General features: G+C 39.8%; 2 protein-coding genes across 8 annotated transcripts in view; both read left to right on the top strand.

Annotated features, from left to right (window-relative positions):
* The window catches only part of LOC113061709 (E3 ubiquitin-protein ligase TRIP12-like), a 50,393-nt gene extending 30,106 nt beyond the window's left edge, over window positions 1-20,287 (top strand). For 6 of the 7 annotated variants that reach the window (XM_026231070.1, XM_026231074.1, XM_026231068.1 and 3 more), the window contains 37 exons: window positions 816-952; window positions 1,310-1,393; window positions 2,105-2,200; window positions 2,299-2,450; window positions 3,268-3,303; window positions 3,488-3,583; window positions 3,950-4,042; window positions 4,537-4,698; window positions 5,220-5,288; window positions 5,771-5,936; window positions 6,104-6,221; window positions 6,425-6,581; window positions 6,668-6,821; window positions 9,177-9,405; window positions 9,618-9,736; window positions 9,947-10,151; window positions 10,257-10,357; window positions 10,559-10,733; window positions 10,834-10,975; window positions 11,169-11,360; window positions 11,641-11,792; window positions 12,081-12,238; window positions 12,328-12,401; window positions 12,495-12,694; window positions 12,819-12,946; window positions 13,065-13,216; window positions 13,386-13,528; window positions 13,630-13,786; window positions 13,900-13,998; window positions 14,368-14,482; window positions 14,595-14,749; window positions 17,207-17,371; window positions 17,463-17,627; window positions 17,718-17,831; window positions 18,192-18,286; window positions 18,459-18,562; window positions 18,647-20,287. In XM_026231070.1, coding sequence (XP_026086855.1) covers window positions 816-952; window positions 1,310-1,393; window positions 2,105-2,200; window positions 2,299-2,450; window positions 3,268-3,303; window positions 3,488-3,583; window positions 3,950-4,042; window positions 4,537-4,698; window positions 5,220-5,288; window positions 5,771-5,936; window positions 6,104-6,221; window positions 6,425-6,581; window positions 6,668-6,821; window positions 9,177-9,405; window positions 9,618-9,736; window positions 9,947-10,151; window positions 10,257-10,357; window positions 10,559-10,733; window positions 10,834-10,975; window positions 11,169-11,360; window positions 11,641-11,792; window positions 12,081-12,238; window positions 12,328-12,401; window positions 12,495-12,694; window positions 12,819-12,946; window positions 13,065-13,216; window positions 13,386-13,528; window positions 13,630-13,786; window positions 13,900-13,998; window positions 14,368-14,482; window positions 14,595-14,749; window positions 17,207-17,371; window positions 17,463-17,627; window positions 17,718-17,831; window positions 18,192-18,286; window positions 18,459-18,562; window positions 18,647-18,843 — 5,056 coding nt within the window. In that variant the 3' untranslated portion in view covers window positions 18,844-20,287. The remainder of the gene's footprint in view (window positions 1-815; window positions 953-1,309; window positions 1,394-2,104; window positions 2,201-2,298; window positions 2,451-3,267; window positions 3,304-3,487; window positions 3,584-3,949; window positions 4,043-4,536; window positions 4,699-5,219; window positions 5,289-5,770; window positions 5,937-6,103; window positions 6,222-6,424; window positions 6,582-6,667; window positions 6,822-9,176; window positions 9,406-9,617; window positions 9,737-9,946; window positions 10,152-10,256; window positions 10,358-10,558; window positions 10,734-10,833; window positions 10,976-11,168; window positions 11,361-11,640; window positions 11,793-12,080; window positions 12,239-12,327; window positions 12,402-12,494; window positions 12,695-12,818; window positions 12,947-13,064; window positions 13,217-13,385; window positions 13,529-13,629; window positions 13,787-13,899; window positions 13,999-14,367; window positions 14,483-14,594; window positions 14,750-17,206; window positions 17,372-17,462; window positions 17,628-17,717; window positions 17,832-18,191; window positions 18,287-18,458; window positions 18,563-18,646) is intronic. The other variant, XM_026231073.1, reaches the window with a different exon arrangement.
* A 1,910-nt stretch (window positions 20,288-22,197) lies between these two features.
* LOC113061707 (ventricular zone-expressed PH domain-containing protein-like) overlaps window positions 22,198-23,949 on the top strand; it is a 105,400-nt gene continuing 103,648 nt past the window's right edge. Inside the window, exon 1 of the mRNA XM_026231065.1 lies at window positions 22,198-22,418. The gene's annotated coding sequence lies outside the window, so the exon portion shown is untranslated. The remainder of the gene's footprint in view (window positions 22,419-23,949) is intronic.

Genomic DNA, 23,949 nt, shown 5'->3' with positions numbered 1-23,949 from the left:
CATGTTCTTTATGTTCTATAGTAGTAAAGAGAAAGAGTAAATGGGTCACTTGCCGCTTGAACTAAAGTGATCGTGCCTGGTGCGTTAAAGAGTGCCAAAAAACTGTATTTGTTTGTATTACGTTATGGATTTTGAATAATTTTAAAGCTGATACTTTGATTAAAAAGTAACAAGGCACAAAGCTTTTTGCGATTCTGGACAGCAAGTGCACGTGAAATAATGAAGTTCACGCATTAACAGAGCACAGCATAGACCTAAGATCTTGTTAAGAAGAAGCCATATTATTAATGATTATCAACGAAAAATGTTAACAATATTGCCAATTCATCACACAGCTGACAGCTTTACCTGTTGTCGTTTAAGTTGTGCATGAAATAGATGCTGCTTTTCTGCTCTTTCACTTCACACATCTCCGTCATTTTAATCTCTCTCGCACTGCACAACTGAGCTGTGTTTATCAGGTGTGCGGCAGAGATCAGGACTGTTCGAAACCCTTTTTTCCTCCAAAACTTTGATGCGCATCATCTCAGTTTACACAGTCACACCAACAATGATAAATATAATGGATAACAATATTAGCATCCATATCGATGGTAACGCTCTGTTTCTCATGTGTGTGCGCTACAGTTATGTCATCCATCGCTTTAAACACACACGTTAGTTTGGGTTGTTTCTGTGCTGTTTGGCTATGGACATTTTATTAAAGTAAATAGTTATTTTTGATAGTTTGGCATCATTTCAGTGTAGTATGTGTGGATATGCACATTTAAATGACAATATTGGACTTTCTCTTTCTTTGTTCCTTTTATTTCTAGTCGGCGAGGCTCAGGCCTGGGCAAGCGCGGGGCAGCTGAATCTCGCCGACAGGAGAAAATGGCCGACTCTGACAACAACCAGGATGGGGCCAATTCATCAGCCGCGCGCACAGAGGAGACACCACAAGGGGCATCAGGTAAGAGAGCAGCAGTGCCATGAGATTTTACTATATATTGTATGTGATTCTATGACGGTTTATGACAGTGATCCTCAAATCTGGCTCGCGAGATCCACTTTCCGGCAAAGTTTAGCTCTAACCCTAATCAAACACACATGAGTTTGCTAATCAGTGTCTTCAGGATCATTAGAAAATCACAGGCAGGTGTGTGTAATTGGAGTCGGAGCTAAACTCTGCAGGAAACTGGATCTCGCGAGCCAGATTTGAGGATCACTGGTTTATGTGTTGAGCACAATGACAGTTGTGACAGTGTCGGCATTAAATGTTTTATTCTATGTCTTGTCCTCCTCTGCTCATTTTCTCTCTGTTGTGAAGCATCTAGCTCAGTGGCTGGAGCTGTTGGCATGACCACCTCTGGAGAGAGTGAATCAGATGACTCTGAAATGGGAAGACTGCAAGGTATGTATGCTTTACTTGTTATATCATTAATCTAAAGAGCTAAAAAGGATTTTTAGATGTTTGTGAATATAATGGTAACTTCAGAGAAATTATGTATTTGTTATATATTTCACACATCTGAACATAAAATGAAGAGAGAGGTTTAGTTAATTTTCTTTTGATTTCGATTTCATGTCAAAACATTTTAGCCAAGTTTACTTTGATTAAAATGGAATCAAATTTTAGTAGATAAAAGGGAGTATTTAATTACTCTGAAAATGCAAACATTTTGTTTAACATATTATTTTTTTTTTTATATATAAAAATAATTTAATCTCTTTAATCACTTAAATGTGTGTGTATATATATATATATATATATATATATATATATATATATATATATATATATATATATATATATATATATATATATATATATATATATACGTGTATAGGATGTTTGGGTGCCACTAGCAGTTCAAATGGGTCACTTCTCAATATTATTTACTGTGATTGGAGTATTAATTGATTGGAGTACAAATACATTTTTTCAAATTTTTTTCTTCATAATATACTAGTAGTGCACTGTAAACATTATTTTTTTCACCTAATTATTTTCACAATACATTTTTTTTTTTTCATATAATTTACATCAAAGCATAATGAAACAGAAATTCGTAGTTGTGTGTAAGGTTTTACACTTTTTTTCTCTCTCTCTCTCTCTCCACAGCTCTACTGGAGGCCAGGGGCCTTCCTCCTCACCTGTTCGGCCCATTTGGGCCCCGTATGTCTCAGCTGTTTCATAGGACCATCGGGAGTGGAGCTAGTGAGTGACATTGACTTATGTTTGTGTCATTTGTGTGGGATGATTGAGTATTTCCTCTGCTCAACATGTCCGTCTTCTGTCTCCCTCTGCACTTGCAGGCTCAAAGGCACAGCAGCTGCTGCAGGGGCTTCAGGCTGCAGGAGACGAATCCCAGCAGCTCCAGGCTGCTATAGAGATGTGCCAGCTGCTAGTGATGGGCAATGAGGAGACACTGGGAGGATTCCCCGTCAAGAGCGTCGTACCTGCCCTGGTAAGCACTCTCCCTGCTTCAGGAAATTCATCTGGAATTCATTTGGTTCTAGTTTATTCTGTCCAAGAATTGCCCTATTAGACAGGAAGGAAAAACTTATTCAAATGATCCACCAAATAATAATGCCAGAAAGTAGTTGTAGGATCCTTAAAAGTCCCAAGTCTTTTATTTGTAAATAATTTAAGGGCCAAAGTAAAAAAATGCTTTGCTCTTGAGGGTTCTACAGGCTTGCAGTTTTCAGAGCAGTTTGCAATCAATAAACACTGCGCATTTATGCCAAACGATCACTTATGATCTGCTTTTGATTAATTATTGCAGTGTTTACCTTCTGGGATTTGTCATACCTGCAAATGATTGGCTTCCCTTCTTATAATGCTTTGTACACAGGGGTATGAAGCGCCACATTGACACTTATTTTTTATTTAACTATATGCTAATTTTGTTTGTGAAAATCTACATAGTGTTGTTAACAGTGTATTTTAAATGAATATGATTATAATAATTTTTAATTTTGACTCATCCCTTCCAAACTTGTATTTTTTTAATTTTAAAAATGTTGTTAAAGGTTTTTTTTTTTTTGGTTATTTTCCTCATCATGATATTATAACAAACAGTGCCCTACTCTACCCAAATTTTATTCATTTTATTTGTGAAGGTCTAAAATATTTTTTTAAATAGGGTTTTAAAAACCTTTTTTCTTTTTTATAAAATTCATAATCCGAGAGATAAACAACCTCATCTGGGTGTGGAGAGTCAAGCATGCTCTCTTTTCTTTCTGTTCTTACCCTCATATCCTATTCTCTTCTTCTCTTTGCAGATCACACTGTTACAGATGGAGCATAATTTTGATATTGTGAGTATTATGAACTTCTGTGAGTGGGTGCAAGCACAGTCGAAAACAACCGCCGATCAAGACCAACTGTTCAGAATCTATCACCTGTCAATGATTATAACCATCTATTCACAGGCATTCAATTTTTACACTTAAAATTAGAGAATGACTTAATAACTGTTCCCCCATGTGTCCTTCCCGGCAGATGAATCATGCATCTCGCGCCCTCACCTACATGATGGAGGCTCTGCCACGCTCCTCGGCTGTGGTGGTAGACGCCATCCCTGTCTTCCTGGAAAAGGTAAATGACACCTCGCTGTTCCTTTGAGACCTGGCTGTCAGTTATGTGAATCACATAATTAAAGGTGCTAGATCAAGGAAAGCAGGTTTTTCTTTTGAAATAATAATATAATTATAGACATTGAATGGTCACAATACAAAATTTTATCCCACTCACTTTTTACCAGCTAAATTGCAAAAATAATCTCTCATCAAAATCAAGTTATGACATCACAACCACATTCACGTATAACCACTTGCAATTACATATTCAGTGTTTGCCAACTTTATGGGAGTGTGACATTTCACATGTGAAGAAGTTAGGTCATCCTTAAAAGAGGTGTATTTTATGTTTGTTGTCTCATCTGTGTTTCCCTTGTGTCCACAGCTTCAGGTAATCCAGTTTATCGATGTGGCAGAGCAAGCCTTGACCGCCCTGGAAATGTTGTCACGGAGGCACAGCAAAGCCATCTTACAGGCTGTGAGTACCGATGCTTTCTGAGGGGGCCATTTGCACAACGTTTTCAGGCAAAAACGGCACATTTTTTATTGTAATTACATTTTTGGGGGACTGAAAATGCATATTTTGGAAAAAAACGGTTTCAAAGTCCAAGTTTTGGGATTCTATGTTTTCGCGGATATGTATAAACGGGAATCGTTTTGAAAACGTTGTTGTGTATACGTGAAACTTTTTAGGGAAAACTTTTCTGTTTTTGATTACATCGTTGTAGTGTTAACGTAGCCTGAGTGTTGTGATTAATGCTAGATCAACCAATATGATAAGACACTAGTCAAACTGAATTAAATGTAGTAATTTAGTTAGCACAAAATGTTTCACGCATTAATATAGATTAGATGTGCGGACACAGATGTGCTTTGAATGTGGAATCTGTTCTGCCATGCCCATTTTATTTTATTACAGAAAATGACAATCCATTAAAGGCTTTGCTGTTTTTTGTAACTGTTTATCTATAGGGAGGTCTGGCTGACTGTTTGCTGTACTTGGAGTTCTTCAGCATCAACGCTCAGAGGAACGCATTAGCCATCGCTGCTAACTGCTGCCAGAGCATCACGCCGGACGAGTTTCACTTCGTCTCGGACTCTCTGCCCCTGCTCACTCAGAGACTCACACACCAGGTGATGAGCTGAAACACAGCACACATCTCATTCACATTCAGAAGAGCAGACAAATGGATGTCATGTCTGGATCTGAAAGTGAAAAGTGAAAGTGAAGTGACATTCAGCCAAGTATGGTGACCCATACTCAGAATTTGTGCTCTGCATTTAACCCATCCAAAGTGCACACACACAGAGCAGTGAACACACACACACTGTGAGCACACACCCGGAGCAGTGGGCAGCCATTTATGCTGCGGTGCCCGGGGAGCAGTTGGGGGTTCGATGCCTTGCTCAAGGGCACCTAAGTCGTGGTATTGAAGGTGGAGAGAGAACTGTACATGCACTACCGCCACCCACAATTCCTACCGTCCCGAGACTAGAACTCACGACCCTTCAATTGGGAGTCCAACCCTCTAACCATTAGGCCACGACTTCCCCGTAAATCTGTAACACAAACAAGCAGTATGTTTACCGTAGTGTTACTGGTGTGAACTCTTTAACGATGAATCAGCATTTTTATTATGACTTTTGGTTTACAGGATAAAAAATCTGTCGAAAGCACTTGTCTCTGTTTTGCCAGGCTGGTGGACAACTTTCAGCATGAGGAGGTGAGAAATGCTGCCTTAAATCTTTGAGAAGTTTTTACAAATTGGTTTGTTTAAATGGTTCATTTAAATAATAATAATGAAAAGTCACTTAATATGAGTTATCACATACTGTTCTCAAAATCAAAAAGGTTTTAATTATTTTTATACATTGAAGTGTTGCAGAGATGCAAGCTAAGTAGTTGGTCATCTGTACGGGCAATCAAGTTGAACATTTTTCTTTTTTCTGCAATTAAATTTCATCAGCTTATAACATTAAATCTGAATGGTTGACTTATCAAATTTAGCAGAGTTCAAAATGAGTTCAGTTAATTAAAAAAAAAAAATCAATAAAATCACACATGCTTTATGAATCACTTTAAACAAATGAGTCAAAAGAACTTGTGTGTGCATTGGCTGTACTGTACCTCATCTGGTATGTGACACTTTATTGTGCATTCAGCATGACCTCATGAACTATTGCCCTGTGTGTCCTTGTGTCACAGAATCTGTTACAGCAGGTGGCGTCACGGGACCTGCTGACCAACATCCAGCAGCTGCTAGTGCTCACTCCACCCGTGCTCAGCTCCGGCATGTTCATCATGGTAGTGCGCATGTTCTCGCTCATGTGCTCCAACTGCCCGTGCTTGGCCGTGCAGCTCATGAAACAGAGTAAGTCACTTGCACTAATTAGTTTCTATTAAGAAATGAACACCAACACTGAATGTGGTGTTTGATAGCAGTTTGTTTGTTCACATATCAAGATGAACGACTCGTGGCAGGTTTTACAACTCCAAGTCAATGTTTATTGAGTGACTGAGTGTGTTTTGTGTTTTCAGATATAGCAGAGACCCTGCGTTTCCTGCTCTGTGGAGCATCTAATGGGAGCTGTCAAGAGCAGATTGACCTTGTTCCCAGAAGCCCCCAGGAGCTTTATGAACTCACCTCACTCATCTGGTACATCTTCTTTTAATAAACCTCTCCTCGATTTGTGTGGTTCTGTCCGTGACATCTGATTAACATGCTCCGAGTGATTGGAGAAATAGTTTTGAAGCTTAAAGGATTAGTTAACTCCAAAATGAAAATGGCCATCTTCGCTCACAATTCAGCAGGGGAATCCATAATGAGTGTGTCTGGTAACTCTTATATTTCTGCTTTAGTGAGCTGATGCCATGTCTGCCCAGAGAGGGCATCTTTGCGGTTGATGCCATGCTGAAGAAAGGCAGTGCCCAGACCATAGAGGGCGCCATCTGGCAGTGGAGAGATGATAGGGGCCTGTGGCACCCATACAACCGCATTGACAGCCGCATCATTGAAGTATGTTGACGTAGTTAGCGTGGCATTCAGAAGACCAGCTAACGATTCAGAATCCCCATTCGATCTTAATTGCTCACTTTTTTCAGACTGCACACCAGAACGGAGAAGACGAGATAAGTCTGTCGACACTTGGCCGTGTCTACACAATCGACTTCAACTCTATGCAGCAGATAAATGAAGACACTGGCACTGCCCGAGCCATTCAGAGAAAACCCAACCCTCTGGCCAACCCCAACACAGGTGCACATGCCAAACCCATATTACACTAAATATGCTGGAAAAATCTTCTACTTTGTTCCCTTACCACATTTGTGGCAAACTATCAAATAGAGGTATTTTAATTTTTTTTTGATAAAATCGGAAAATATGGCAGAAAACAAGTACCGTATTTTCCTAACTATGTCACACATTTTTTCATAGTTTTGGTTAGGGGTGGTGAAAAAAATCGATTATTGATTAATCGCGAGTATGTTATGGACGAGTATGAATCGATTACTACATTTTCAAAAATCGATTTTTTTTTTTTTTTTGCATTATTTTATTTTGTAAAAAAAATTATACCGGGAGTTGAACGTCACGAACGCGCCCAGTTCCAGTTAGCAAGCAGCCAGAACAGGTGTGTAAAATGGAAAAACCAGGAGCGAGCAACCAACCGAACCACCCAGCTCCATCTGGGCTCAAAGCAAGCGTGTGGATTTATTTGGGTTTTCATGGCAGGAGCTCTAACCCTCTTGGCGCCATGGTCGAGTTTACTCGACAAGATGTGGCACTGAATAAAACGGCCGATTTTGTCAAATAGGGTGTCAAATTTCACGCGACCTCCCCTGCACCAGATAGCAGACATGTAATACTTAATCTCTGACTCAAAAAAACGTAATGCTCCTTAACAAAATCTTCGAGAGCGCATTGAATCAGTGCGAAAAAAAAGCGGAGCTAGTGTGAGAGTGAGCCATTTTATCTGACCAATGTTGTCAACGTCAGCGAGTATTGGCATTAGATTATTATTATTATCATTTATTATTTTTATTATTATCTAATGGCATCAATAAAGCTTCAATAAACCCGCAATGAAGTGTTGCGACTTCTATTCGCGGACACTGATTCTGAAGGGGAATATCTGTATCCAGAAGATGACGGTGATATTGAAAGTGAAAGTACACCAAGCACAAACGGTGAATCCTTTGCCCAATGTAAATGGTCCTTTGCCAAATGTCAGAGGTGTGAACAATGTTTGCAGGGGTCGGAGTGTTCATTGCGAAATTATCAGGCGTGTTAGTGTTGCGGGGACGAAGCGGGAGATTTTTTCCGCGCTAGACATGTATATTTGTCTTCTGACCGCACCTCTCCGCAATCGCGGTGACAGTATTGTAGTGGAAACTTTGTTTAATGCCTCTGGGTATGTTAGACGAGGTCGAAGTATTCATAGGACAGGTAGGAGGCAAGGTGGGGAGTCGCAATGACCCTGACAGTAGTCCGAGCTGTGCACACTCGGCGCGTGCGCGAGGCAGATCTGGCCGCGCTGCTCATAGCAGAAGCAGAGGTGATGTGACACGGGGCATAGATTTTGAACTAAAAAGGTCTTGTCTACTTGTGTTTGTGTGTCATATGAATAATATATATGTGCCCCATACATGGAATCAGAGTGCCTGCTGCATGTAGTAAACTGAAAATCCCAACCGCTACATGCAATCGGTTTGTTTCTACCATTTATTAGTAATGATTTACACAGTTTGTTTACTACTTACTGTTGTGGAATGGAAAATCAATAATCGTTAATCGAGAATCGGTAATAATCGAAAATCGACTGTAATCGAATCGGGACTTCAATAATCGTAATCGAATCGAATCGAATCGGGAAATCAGACAGATTAACCACCCCTAGTTTTGGTGGTCCTGCGACTTATAGTCAGGTGCGACTTATCAATATTAATTTGACATGAACCAAGAGAAATGGACCAAGAGAAAGCATTACCGTCTACAGCCACCAGAGGGCGCTCTATGCTGCTCAGTTCTCCGTTAGTCTACACTGAAAACACAGAGCGCCCTCTCGTGGTTGTAGATGGTAATGTTTTCTCCTGGTTCTAAATAAATGCAATTTCTAGTCCAGTGTGACTTGTATATGTATTTTTTTTCCTCGTCATGATGTATTTTTGGACTGATGCGACTTATACTCAGGTGCAACTTACAGTCCAAAAAATACGGTAATCAGCAGTTGTTTTTAAAATCAATATGAATGAAAAATGTCAAATAGTGCTGAAACTTATTAGACCTGTAATGACTTTAATTATTAAGATAAATTAAAATGCGCACAAAAAACCCCCACTTGGCTCTATTGACACTGATGCTTTTTTATTTTATTTTAATATGAAATATATAATGTACAAGAAATCCAGTAAAAGCAGATGACCTGTCAAATAATTCTGACTTGAGAAAAAAAAAAAAAAGGTCCTCAAAACTCCCATCTGCATCATTTCATTGAAACAAACAAACAATGAAATCCATAAACAGGGAATCTAATTTTACTTTTATAAACGTGGCACAATAAAATATAAAACATTTTAAAACAATAAATAAAGAAACTGTCCGTCTTCACAGGGGGGCACTTTGAGGTGCGGCGAGAGGACGCACGAGCTCAGCTGATGAAAGAGGACCCAGAGCTGGCCAAGTGCTTCATAAAGACTCTGTTTGGGGTTCTGTATGAGGTGTACAGCTCCTCAGCCGGGCCTGCCGTCAGACACAAGTGCCTTAGAGCCATCCTCCGGATCATCTACTTCGCAGATGCAGAGCTGCTTAAAGATGTACTGCGCAACCATGCTGTGTCTAGGTCAGTCAGTACAGAGCTCTGTGTGAATGGTTGGACAAAACCTGTTTTTACTTTATAAAAATTAGTAAAGATTTTAAAGTATAATGACGTTAATTAGATTTTTTAATTTAAGTGAAGATATATGGCTTATGTTAAGCTTGTAAGAATGCTTACATGGTTTCAAAGTTGAATAATTCTAAGCTAATATGTGCAAATGTTTGAATTGTTTGTAGCCACATAGCTTCCATGCTGTCCAGTCAGGACCTGAAGATTGTAGTCGGCTCTCTGCAGATGGCTGAGATCCTCATGCAGAAGCTTCCAGATGTTTTCAGTGTATATTTCAGGCGTGAAGGTACTGGATCTGGTTTTTATATAAGCTTCACATCAAACCTCTGTAGAAGTTATTCCACAAAATCAAATGACTAGCTGTGGCAGGGTTACTGAAAAACAACAAGCCTGTCTCCCAACATTACATCATCACCTGCAAAAAAATATATATATATTTGATAATATTAATGCATTACACCCAGCACTGCTGTTTTATTGTTCTTGTTGTGTTCAGGTGTAATGCACCAGGTAAAGAACCTAGCCGAATCTGAGGTGTTCCTCACCAGCCCTCCGAAAGCGTGCACCAGCGGCACAGCTAGTCTTTGCACCACCACCATCACAACAGCAACCACTACAGCTGCCTCCAATGTCACACCCGACTTAGGCTCGCCCAGTTTCCAGCACAGCATGGACGACTCGCTGGACCTCAGTCCACAGGGGTATAGAGTTACTCTCACACGCACTGTTACCGATCGAGAGTTTGCAGACTTGGGAACTAATGCCTTACCATTTTAAGTTTAAAAATAGATTCCTCTGTTCTCTAGTAGGTTGAGTGACGTTCTCAAAAGAAAGCGCCTTCCTAAAAGAGGACCAAGGCGTCCAAAGTACTCCCCACCAAGAGATGATGACAAAGTGGATAATCAAGGTACATAGAACTCCTTGTGTTGAGAATTACAGTGGTGCCAAAAGTATTTGGACACTTGATGTTCTCTTTAATGCCAAAAACAGTCAGAGCCTTCCAGTTCAGCTGCTTTTTAGTGCCTTTTAGTTTCTTTTGTTTAAGAATTGCAAATGTTTCGTTACACTTGAATGTACTCACCTCATGATTATAATATCTCCTCCACAGCTAAGAGCCCAACAACCACACAGTCCCCCAAGTCCTCTTTCCTGGCCAGTTTAAATCCCAAGACCTGGGGTAAGCTGGGGAATCAGACTAACAGCTCCAACTCCGAGCCCTCACGCACTGCAGGGGTCAGCGGTCTGGCACGAGTGCCGCCCAAGGACTCGGTTTCAAACAACAGGTAAAGCAACATTTTTCTGTGTTAAAAACTATTATGTTACCTGTAGTATATTTTTCAGGATTATTATTTTTTTATCAACTTTTGAACATTGACATTTCAGGGATAAGATAAAGGCTTGGATAAAGGAACAAGCCAGCAAATTTGTGGAGCGTTACTTTAATTCGGAGAGTCTGGATGGAAGCAACCCTGCACTGAATGTCCTGCAAAGACTCTGCACTGCCACAGAACAGCTGAACTTGCAGGTAACCCTGGACACAAAGTTAGCATTTGTAGCCATTACAAAGAACCATAGACACAGACAGCATTTTAAAATGTTTCATAACATGCTATCACTTTTAATGTGTACTGTTTAGAGAGAAAACCATATTTGACACTTTATTTGGTCACCCAGTGGAAGGCATTAATTTTCTCAAACTGTTTTTATGCACATTTCAGGTTGACAGTGGTGTGGAGTGTCTAGAGGAGATAAGCACTATTGTATCTGAATCAGATGTGTCCTCCTTTGAGATCCAGCACAGTGGGCTTGTGAAGCAGCTGTTGTTGTATCTGACATCAAACAGTGAACGGGACACTATCAGTAGAGACGAGAGGATCAAGAGGTTCCTGCATGTGTTCTTCGGCTGCCCGGTCGGTCACACTCTCAACCTTTTTACACTTGAAAAAACATACAGCTTCCTGTATCTCTCTTTCTAATTTTTCATCCAAATACTATTAATTACTATATGTCGAGCTACTAGCACAGCTTACCCCAAAAGCATCCCTGACACAGAAATATTCTATGCCTTTTATATACCGTTAATTCCAGTATCGATTGTAGAGACTGAATGTATTTGACATGTTAATTGGGTTAATATTTTTGTTGTAGTCACTGGTGTGTTCAGTGTGACTCATTGTTTATGTGATTCAGATACCAGGGCAGGAACCTCTGGGGCGTTTGGACCTGACAGAGAATGGCCCACTGCTGGCATTGGTGCACAAGATGAACAACTGCCTTAGTCAGATGGAACAGTTCCCTGTTAAAGTGCATGATTTTCCCAGCGGGAATGGCAACGGAAGCAGGTAATTCCCTCGTGCTATCTTCTTTAATGCTCTTGTTGTAAATACATCCATTTGTCTTTTGTTTTCCTCTTGTACTTTTCTTTTATTATTGATTCAAACTAAATGACCATATTATATACTTAATTAATGAGTCTGGCTTTTTGGTGTCAAAATCATGTTGTTAAAAATGGTAGTATAAACTTCCTTTATTTTTAATGGACACAAACAAAAAGACATAATTACAAATAAATTGGCATTAGTGCAAAAAAAAAGCTGTTCTCTTGCTAATTGTTACTCTTTTGTTTGCAGGGGTTCACAAGCCCTCAAGTTCTTTAACACGCATCAGCTGAAGTGCCAGTTGCAAAGACACCCAGACTGCACCAATGTCAAGCAGTGGAAGGGCGGGCCGGTCAAAATTGACCCCTTGGCCCTAGTACAGGCTATTGAGAGATACCTTGTGGTTAGAGGTATACACACAAGAATCGGAACGTGATGTTCTCAGTTCTCTTGTTTCTGAGTTCTCAGATTAGGTGGTTGACTTTTACTGTCTCCACAGGGTATGGAAGGATCAGGGAGGAGGATGAAGACAGTGATGATGATGGTTCCGATGATGAGATTGATGAATCTTTGGTATGGATGATTGTTTTCATAATAATGGTTACTGTCATCAGTATGCTGTTATTATTATTATTTTTAATTCTGTGGTCTAACCGTTTCCCAAAGGCTGCCCAGTTCTTGAATTCTGGGTGTGTACGTCACAGACTGCAGTTCTATATAGGAGAGCACCTGCTGCCCTACAACATGACTGTTTATCAGGCCGTCAGGCAGTTCAGCTTACAGGCCGAGGAGGAGCGAGAGAGCACAGATGATGAAGCAAATCCTCTGGGGCGGGCTGGCATCTGGACCAAAACACACACTATATGGTACACAACTTACATGCCTGAAATGTTGGGCCTTTTCCATGGATGTAATGCACATCTGCATGCCTATTATTTTCCCTGTTTTGCATTCAGAATGTGTTAATGCAAGTTTGTTTGTGTAATGCAGGTATAAGCCAGTCAGAGAGGATGAAGAGGGCTGTAAAGACGCTGTTGGAGGGAAGAGGGGTCGTGCACAGACGGCTCCCACTAAAACCTCCCCTCGAAATGCCAAGAAACAGGATGAACTGTGGCATGGTAGGGAGATATTGTGTGCATTTGTGTACTGACAACCTGCAGAAGCTGTATAGGAGATTAATAAGAAACTTCACTGGAATCTATCTTTATCGAAACTATGGTGTTTGTGTGTTTCCAGAGGGTGTGTGTCCCAGTGTGACAAACCTTTTAGAGTCATACCTCATTAGTGGTCCTCCAGAGGGCATCACTTTTGATGACCCTTCAATGGAGGTGGTTCTGCTGCTGAGGGTCCTGCACTCCATCAGTAGATACTGGTTCTACCTGTATGAGGTTAGTACCATGTTCAAGAACACTTCCATTCATACAAAAGCACAAGTACAATAACGGAACCTTTATTAGAATACGCTCATGTGTTGGATGTGTTTCAGTCAGATTCACCCAATAATAAAACACCCAAACAGTGTAGATTTCTTCTTACCTTTGTATCTCTTTTTCACAGAATGCTGCATGTAAGGAAATCATTCCCAGTGGTGAATTTATCAACAGTAAACTGACAGCAAAGGCCAACAGACAGCTGCAGGATCCGCTGGTCATCATGACAGGGAACATTCCCACCTGGCTCACTGAGCTCGGCAAAACCTGGTACTTTCAAACTCTTCATTTTACTATTTTTAATAATGCTGTCTTGAACTTCCCTGGAGACTGTTCTGTACTTTTTACACCTCTAATCTTCTCTCCTCTAGTCCATTCTTCTTCCCGTTCGACACGCGGCAGATGCTTTTCTACGTGACTGCATTTGACCGCGATCGCGCCATGCAGCGTCTGCTCGACACCAACCCAGAGATTAACCAGTCCGACTCACAAGACAGCCGCGTCGCTCCTCGCCTTGATAGGAAGAAGGTTGCCCTAAAATTTCTGTTTAAGCATTTGCAAGCTGTAATTGCTTCATAAAACCGTAGCAGAGGTATATTTTCACAAACGACGTTCTAATATTCTTTGTTTTGTATGTCTAGAGAACGATAAACCGTGATGAGCTCCTGAAGCAAGCAGAGTCAGTAATGCAAGATCTCGGGAGTTCCAGAGCCATGCTGGAAATTCAGTACGAGAACGAGGTATGCTTGACTGACGATGAGGCCAGAAACATAATCTACATAAATACACAGACACAATTAATCCCATGGTTCTCGCTGTCACCCGAAATCCTATACTTTTGTATGTTTTACTATTTTTATTGTGATTTGTTTAATCTGAACTGCAAAATAAATAATAATTCAATTCAAATTTTTCAGAATCGATCCAAATTTCAATTGTATATTCGAGTTTAAGATGTGGTTAAAATAATAATCGCCACCACTGTTATTTCACAAGCCCATTGAGTGTATTTCAGCCAGTGCAAGTTTGAATAAGTGTCTTTTTCTGCTGAGAGTCCACTTTTCTGTCAGTCTTGTTTGATTTGTATCGGTCTTCTCTCTGTGTCTCAGGTGGGAACAGGTCTCGGCCCTACACAGGAGTTCTATGCTCTGGTGTCTCAGGAGTTGCAGAGGGCCGATTTGGGTCTTTGGAGAGGAGAGGAAGTCACTCTCTCCAACCCTAAAGGTAACAGTGATTTATTTATCAAAACAATGTTGTGCACTCTTTCCAGTGTTAAGCAAATAGCATTCTACTGCTGTTCACTAAGTTTGGCTCTTCTCTGTCTGTCTCTGAGCAGGGAGTCAGGAGGGTACCAAGTATATGTTCAGTTCCAGAGGGTTGTTTGCTGTACCATTTGGTCGAACTACCAAGCCAGCTCACATCGCCAAGATCAAAATGAAGTTCCGTTTTCTTGGGAAACTCATGGCTAAAGCGATCATGGACTTCAGATTGGTATGTTTACACATGACAAAATTACTTAATTTTACCGCAATAAAGAAATATTAATTCACTACTTCAAAAATATTAAATTAATCCCTTTCATATATTTGTATGCCTTTTCGAAGTATTTCAGCCTTTTAAAGTTCCCCTATTTTGCCATTTGTTACGGGTCCTAATAGGGGTGCATGATGTGTTGTTTAAGCATCGATATCGTGATGTACAAATCCACGATAGTCACATCACAGGATGTGCGATGTAGGCTGTCATAGTTGATCCGTTATTCATTAACTGTATGGGCAAAAAAGCATGCGCGAGAGAGAGAGCGCGAGCGCGCGGCCGCCGACACACTAGATGCATGGCGCAACCGTCTCAGTTGTGTGGCGTGTCCATTTTTAATTCAGCTCCCATGTTAACAGGTTAGAGCTTGCAGACGTCTCAGGCGCCGCTCAAGGGCGGAAAACACGTGCATGCTAGAAATAGAGCCGACGCCTATTTATATTGCACCTGTCACTGGCCTGAGAGAGAGAGCGCGCGCTCAAAGCGAGCCCCGGTCGCACGCTCAATGTCTTCAAACAACACGAGCACTGTCTTGCTCTCTCTCCCTCGCGCATATTAATCAATTGACACGATGGTGTCGATGTTTAAATCATTTAGAATGAGAATTTAAGTGTGCTCACCCCATTTTTGTTTGTAAACATTTTTTTTATTTCATATCGCAATATATATCGCAGAAAAAAAATATCGCAATGTAAATTTTTCCCAATATCGTGCAGCCCTAGCTCCTAATATTGTCTTGGGAGTCTCCTACAATAGTATTATGTGCATGCAAGGTCAAAAACGCTTTTGTTTTCTCAAAATATGCATTTAATATCACCTAATTTTCCAATGATTCGTTCAAAGATTGAGTCTAAACACCTTTCCTTGAGCCTGCTCTGCTCTGATTGGTCAGATGGCCCAGTCTGTTGTTATTGGTCTACAGCATACAGCTCTTTTCAGAAATGATACGCCCATTTCAATAATTCTGTATTTTGAACACTCTGAAACATCTATTGTTTATCATATTTACAGGTTGAGATTCAGTTGAGCAGCTAGTCCAAATAAACAGAATACTGATCCATCTTTCAACATCAAGCATTTTGTGACTCCCGCGTTGAACTCGCCGAGATTAGAGAAGCAAGTTATCAGCAGAATGACGTGTTTGTGGGCAGGGTCCAGTTGTTTGCGGCTGGCCAACATAGGCGCGCATTATGCAAATGTATTACCCCATGATGTGTAGACTTAAAAAAAAGAAAAAAAAGAAAAGAAAATTAAAATAAAAGTTTATTTTGGGAGACAGTAACTTTATTTTTCGTGAACTTTCAGCTTTAAACCTTTGCAGATCATTTACATTCACATGCAGCTAGATTACACACTGCATGAAAGGCAGTATTGGAAATGGCATAACAAGGGCACTTTAAAGTTTTCGTTCATTACAATCTCAGAATATTTTTTACATTGATTTATATAAATCAGGTGTGTTGCAATATACCACTATCAAAGACAAAGCCATGGTATTAAAAACAATATCACATCAGAGTAAATGATGGTTGAAAAAGACACGCGCTCCTGAAAAAGATGGCGTGTCAGTGTGAACATTTTTGGGATTCTGTAAAAAGATGGCCGGTCATCACAAAGTTATAGTTACAAATTCATTCTCTGCCTTCTTACATTTGTATTTCAAGTGTGATAAAAGTTTAAGAGGAATTTGAGTGAACTTATTTTTTTATCGAACTTTTATAGATAAAGGAATAGTATCATTATTGTGAAGACTTTTGGGCGTGATAATAGTGTAGTGAAAATATGACACGATACATTCCTCTTCTGCTGGTAAAACAGTCATACATTAACTAACATTATCACTGCAACACACACACACACACACACTTACCCAGCATCAGCTCCAGCTCTGGTTTTTGTTTGCACAGAACGATCTCTGGCAGTTTTCTGGAACGAAAGCTCAGTGTAGCTACTATCTTTTTAATTTGATCATTTAATAAAAAAAATTTTTTTTTAAAGAATATCATACAGGAATTAAAGTTTTCTGGCATGTAGCGCTTGGTTGTGAGAAAAAAAAAATATTGTCTTCTTGTAGTGAGCCAAGTATCTGTATTTTGCCTCATCTCATGAGTTAATTGTATTGTCACACCCCTAGTATCGATAAGCAGTGATATAGTTCATAGTTTTCCAAATGTATAATATAGCTTTCATTCTTCAGATCAACCATATATTCATGAAAAAGAAAATCGGTCTGAATGAAGAAAGCAATGACTTTGCCGTAATATCCTTTCAAATGTTAAAGTTGCCACAGTCATTTTATGCTTTGCATGTGCTGCCCCGTCTGAAATAAGTTCAGGCTCAGGATTTATTTTTGCTTTATACCCCGAATCAAGTCATTGACTCTTGTTAATTTAGATGTGTTTTTGTCTCTAGTTGGACTTGCCTCTAGGCTTGCCATTCTATAAGTGGATGCTGAGGCATGAATCCTCCATCAGCTCTCATGATCTGGTCAACATTGATCCTGGCGTCGCCAAATCCATCCAGCACCTGGAGGACATCATCCGCCAGAAGAAGAGAATAGAGCAGGACCGATCACATGTGAGCACTGACCCCTCAGAGACATGAAACACCAAAAACAACATCTCAACATCTGGTGTTGTGTTGTATTGTAACTATCTGTGTTTGTCAGACACGGGAGACCCTACAGCAGGCCTTGGAGAGTCTCAACATGAACGGCTGCTCGGTGGAAGATCTGGGCCTGGACTTCACTCTGCCTGGATTCCCAAACATCGAGTTGAAGAAAGGGGGTAAAGACGTGCCAGTCACCATTCACAACCTGGAGGAATACCTCAGAGTAGGGGACTGAATAACCTGACACGTCATCATTAATGTAACCTGAACAAACTGCTCTAACTTCAGCACCTCTTGTTCGGTCTGTGTGTAGTTGGTGGTCTACTGGACGCTCAATGAAGGTGTGTCTCGGCAGTTTGAGTCCTTTAGGGAAGGATTTGAGTCAGTCTTCCCTCTGCAACATCTGCAGTGCTTCTATCCTGAAGAGGTGAGCACTTTCTCTCCTTTCATCAGTTTAGTCGTTCAGTTTAACAGCCATCAGATACCTGCTGCATTTGTTGGCTTTATTCTTCTAATTGCACACTTGTAGTACAGGTTTTAAATGATGTGCCAAAGGGGACATGAACTAAAACGAAAAACGAAAACACCAGTCAGAATTTACACTGAAATCTTGAAGGAGATGCACCCATTTAAAGAGTGTACAAGCTTACTAACATTGCAAGATCACCTCAGGAAATAAAAAAACCCAAGCAGTTTGACTTTTTTTAATTGGTGGTTTTGCAATGAAGTTTGTATTAAGTTAAAAAATGATAAAAAAATATTGTTTTCATGTGCTCTCTCTTTCCAGCTGGATCAGTTGTTATGTGGCAGTAAGTCAGAGTCCTGGGATGTGAAGACACTAATGGAGTGCTGCAGACCGGACCACGGCTACACACATGACAGGTATAAAGTCATGTCTGCAGTGTTTGATACCTTTTGTTTTAAAATCTGAACATATTTCCATGTTGCGTACTGTATTCCAGCCTAAACAAAACCAAGATGCTTAATCACAACATGCATTATAGTCGCATAAACTCTGCGTAACTTTCCGAAATCTTGTTGTGTGTGTGTGTAGCCGTGCAGTGCGGTTCCTGTTTGAGGTGCTGAGCAGTTTTGATGCAGAGCAGCAGAGACTTTTCCTGCAGTTTGTCACGGGCAGCCCCAGACTTCCTGTCGGAGGTGAGAAACCATTTCTATCCACGGAGTATCAGCCTTCAGGATGATGTTCTCATGTAACACATCTTCCATCTGTTCTCTTCTCAGGATTCCGGAGTTTAAACCCTCCCCTCACTATCGTTCGGAAGACGTTCGAGTCGACAGAGACCCCGGACGACTTCCTCCCGTCGGTGATGACGTGTGTGAACTACCTGAAACTGCCGGATTACTCCAGCATCGAGATCATGCGCGAGAAACTGTTGATTGCTGCGCGCGAGGGCCAGCAGTCTTTCCATCTGTCCTGATCTCTCCTCCCGCACCCTCTCACTCAAAATGGCCTTCAATCAACTCACTGCAGAACCACACAAATCCTGACTTCTTCCTTTAGACTTCCTCTTTCATTTGTTTCCCCCCTGCCCCGTTTCTTTTCTTTTTTAAAACACCCACATTGAGGCAAAATATGTACAGCCTACTTGTTTAAATAAAAGCAGCTTGCAGAAACTAAACGATAGAACATAAGAGACTTCCTTTTGACTCCTGACCAGGAGGGAAAGGGTGTTATGCGACTCATCAGATTAAAGAAAATAAAGAGCGAGAGCGCGAGAGAGAAAACATTTTTTTAAAGAAACATTTAAAAAAGAAACGCATTATAAAAATATATCAGTAAGTGAGAGATGTTCAAGCCGGAAAAATAAAAATAAGAGGAGAAAACCTGGGTGGTATTTTAAAAGTTGCGTTGCTGTCTGATGTATTATTAAAAAAAGGGATGTTGTATTTTTCTCTCCTGGTGAATGACATCATCACTGTGTGTTCCTGTTGGGGTGGGGGCATCCATCAAGCCGGCGAGGGTTCCTATAGCTCCAAAGATCATTTGTACAGACAAACATTTGCAGATTTTGCTTATTCGACACATTTGATAGAATAGCTGTGTGCTCTCCTGCCCAGTTTCCCCTCTGTTCTGTATTATACCCCCCGGAAGTCTGGTTACATTTTGGTTCCACTCTAATTTCTCTCTCTCCCCTTTTTTTTTCCTTTTCATTTGTGAGAATTTTGAACGTGTAAGAGCGTTCCAGTTGGTTGAATGCGGGCAGAGTTGGAAGTGTAGTATCTTTATTATATTATTATTATAATTATTATTATTTGTTTTTGTTTTTTTAACCCGAGTTGATATTGTTTTCTGGTTGACTTCTCACCTAAAGTGTCAGCTCCGTGTTGGAAAAGATGTATCCATTGCGTTGGATAAATAGACTCCTCTATGGTTAGTGTGCCTCTGCTGGACTTCTGGGGACTTGAGGTCTTAATGATGGGCCTGCTGAAGTTGCTTGGCTGATGAAGCCGGGCTTTAATCCCGTAATGTAGCTGAGCACAAGAAATTCATTTAAAAGAATTGGCTGGTCTTATTTTATGGTTTCATAGCCAGATAGCATTTCAAAATAATAATTCAAAAAAGTTCATTAAATAAAATAAGTTTATATGCAGCTTTCACACCCGGTTTGAGGTGGGATTGTCTGCCCTTTTTTATTTTTATTTTTATTTACTTTTGTTTCTTTTTTCTCTTGCTGTAGTTTATTTTGGCACTGCTGGCTTGGAACAAACCGTGGTGTGCACTTCAGTCCGTGGCTAGGAGGTGGTGCTGCTGTGCGCGCTCCTGTCCTCATTGTTCATGTGCTGGTTTCTAAGATCTGCAATAATTTACTGCATCAGGTTCATGTTTTTACCTGAACATAAATAAAGTAATTGTTTGACTCAGTCTGTCCTTTTTACTGAACAAGCTCCAGTCTGTGTTGGTTAAAGTCCAAAATTAACAAATGAGTAGTTGCCTTCAGTCAGTAAAGTGTAAGATACTATAAAAGTCTAGTATATAAAGTACCCTGATCAAATCCCAATTTACCATATTTTCTGACTATAAGTCGCACCTCAGTATAAGTCGCATCAGTCTATAAATACTTCATGACAAGGAAAAAATAAGTTGCACTGGACGGAGTCGCATTTATTTAGAACCAAGAACCAAGAGAAAACATTACCGTCTACAGCCACAAGAGGGCGCTCTATGCTGCTCAGTGTATACTACTGGAGCACTGAGTAGCATAGAGCGCCCTCTCGCGGCTGTAGACGGTAATGTTTTCTTTTGGTTCATGTAAAATTAATTTTGAGAAGTCGCACCTGACTATAAGTGGCAGGACCAGCCAAACTATGAAAAAAATGTGACTTATAGTCCGGAGAATACGGTAGCTAGTACTAGATATTACGCAGATGTGTGAATGCAGTTCACTGGCAGTATTTAGCTGATTATTTGCTTCCATGTGGGCTACATCTTCTCTGTGGAGGATGTGCATTTAAAATGCCAGCAAAAACATCAGGAAATAATATAAAAGTCTTAATATTTTTTCTAGAACAACAAAATTATAGAGCTATTATTTATGGCAGTCTTAATTTATTTGCTTTCAAATGTTAAATAGCTATTTTATATTTTGTAGCAGGTGTAAGTTAACACAAGGAAAGCTAACTGGAGCACTTAAATGTAGCTCTAGTCACAATAATGAAGTTTAATTAACACGGCAGTCGGGGTCACTTGTGTTAAGTAATATGTTTGTTCAGTTTTATTGAAATGTATGATTTGATTCCTAAACGTCATCGACTGGTGGGAAGTGGTTGCATTTCCTTTCACGGTCACAGGAGGGCGCCAGACATCTTGATTTCTGTCCTGCTTCAAGTACACAGAAACATCCAACAGGGGAAGCTGGGGTGTCTGTTTGTAGCCTATTATCATTCATGCAAAGGTTTCATTGGGAAGAAACATAATGAATAAATCCATGATCCAGCTGTACTGTTCCATTGAAATTGTGCCTGACTTGTTCCTGAGAATTACTTGCTAAGTGAATACCATCGCTATAGGAGATTTAAGAGTACACATTTGCATATTTGAAAGAAATTTACAATGAAGCTAAATATAAATACAGCAGGAATGCAACAACAGTAGCCTACTTGACCTATACATATTTTGTGATCAACAAAATCAAAGTGCATTGTTCATCTCTTCCTGTCCTGTCAAAAGTGTGTGAAAATCCTGCGAAACTAAACGTTTTTCAATAAATAGGATTAATTAAAGAATAATAAATAGTTATAATAAATTAAGAATAACAAACCAAGCATAACTATATATTTACTCTTACTTTTGCAAAGGTTTTAGAATCACGAATCAATCATTCAAAATGTGTTTTCTCACACCGAGTCATAACAATTTCGTTTAATAAATATGGATATTTAAACCAGTGCGTTTTAAAAAGAACATTATTATATTAAATTGATTTTTAAAACTTTTTAAGTATGCCTTTACCCCCCCCCCCCCCCCCCCCCCTCAAATGAATTATTGCATGTTTAAAACTGATGTAAAAACGACCTGAACAAAGATAACCCAATAAAAACGTGTCGAAATGTTTCTCGAGGTTTTAGTGAACTTGTTCACCAAGGAAACATCTCGACTGAGATCGTATGAAATACAATACGATGTGTTAACAAGGAAAAGTCAGTGTTAATAGCCTATATTATAATTTTGTGAAATTATGCAAAAAAAAAAAAAAAAAAAAAGACTATAAAATGACTGTTTAGTAAGCATCGAGTCAAGAAAAATGTTCAAGATTTTCGGGGGAAAAATGAATGTGGCGCACACAGTCCCCTGGGGGACCTCAGAAATGCACCTGTTGCTAAATGTTTCAGCATTTGTCCACACGGCGGAGAAAAGGCTTCTAATATCCCTGCGTCCTGCGGGAGAAGTGTGTAGAAACAGCGAGCATCTCGCTTTGGACTGTTCCGAAAAACATCATTCGCATTCTCGATTTTATATCCGCTGCAAAGACACGCACTGGTGGACAGAAACCGGGTGAGTGACCTTGAGTATTTTGAGAGCCTGTATTTGCTCATATGAGGCTCGAGGACATGTGTTTTGACATCAGCTCGTCCCGGGAAAAGTTGATCAGAGGGGAGCGAGAAACACCACATCCTTCTGCCTGCAGTCAATCAGGTTCATTGTATTTATGTTACGTTATATCGTTGTGCTCAGAATTAGACTAGGACTAACTGTTGTGGTCGCGGTCACTCTGAAAACACGATCACGCGCAGAGGATCTCGATGCAAAATTAATACTAGCCTAAATAAAGTGTGTTTCTAAATGTATTCAGAAATGGATCATTATGGCGTTGATGCTACATTTGGCGGTGCACACTGTACTGTGTAACGTCAGTCCCGAAGGATGATAAAGCACGGTGATCTTGAATTGTAATTGATGTTGCGAGGTTTCCGCGCGCATTCCGGCGAATGGAGCGAATGTGTTCGAGCTACAGTTAGCTCTTTTAGACTGTAACTAATTCTCGAACTGTTCTTCGCGTTTTAACGAAGAAAAGCAAAGTAGAAGTTAATAACAAATATTACAACTTACTGGAGTTAAAGATATATGAAACTTATGTTTGTGAAATGCTGCAGCCTTTTCCATTTCTGAAAGCACACACATAACATCAGTCAAGCATTATAATATGATATCATGATAATCAAAATAAAATAAAATAAATAATAGCACTGGTGTTGGATCAGTAGTATTGGCCCACCTTAGAATTTGGAATACTCCATGTAATCTTACACTGCAAAATAATAACTCAAAAAAGACTCAAAGAAAACATCGTAATTATTTACTGAACCCTTAAATTAATCACAAATATTTAATGAAAGCCATTAAAACAGACAATCAATCGTGATAATCGCCAAAGCCCTACTACAGCCAAGTAATCGCAATAAATCATCAGCCAAATTTCATAATCGTGACAGCCATACTTGATGGAGAGAGAAACTCTGATGTGCTCAGAGAGTTCGGAGAGTGAAAATATATCTGTGCTAAAATTATCCTCCAATTCACACACTGGTAAGTTAAATCTACTATATTAGCCATTAGCTAATGTTAGACATTATTTAGTCGCCCAGAGGGAAGATTTAGTCGCATATATGAGTGATTTACTCGCAATGTAGAGGGTTGGAAGGAGAATTTAGTATTTCTTTAAAATAAAAATGTATGCTTTTAGCAGACGCTTTTATCCAAAGCAACTTACAGTGCATTCAGGCTATCAATCTTTACCTATCAGGTGTTCCCAGGGAATATAACCCCCAACCTTGCGTTAGCTTACTTGCTAAAGCAAAGCTCTACCAGTTGAGCTACAGGAACACTACCACTACTTTATAATTCACTGACTAGGGATGTAACGATTCACTCAACTCACGATTTGATTCGATTCACACTTCTTAATGAATTATCTATCTATAAATTAAATGTTTCCTTTTATTATTGCTTGGACAAAATGTGGCACGTTTCTTTGTGAAATTGAAATATAACACTATAATATACTAATATAGCACTTGCATATTAT

This window comes from Carassius auratus, chromosome 43 (genome assembly GCF_003368295.1).
Source record: "Carassius auratus strain Wakin chromosome 43, ASM336829v1, whole genome shotgun sequence".
NCBI classification, from domain to species: Eukaryota; Metazoa; Chordata; class Actinopteri; order Cypriniformes; family Cyprinidae; genus Carassius; species Carassius auratus.
The sequence above is the reverse complement of the archived record's forward strand: the minus strand, read 5'-3'. Positions and strand labels throughout refer to the sequence as shown.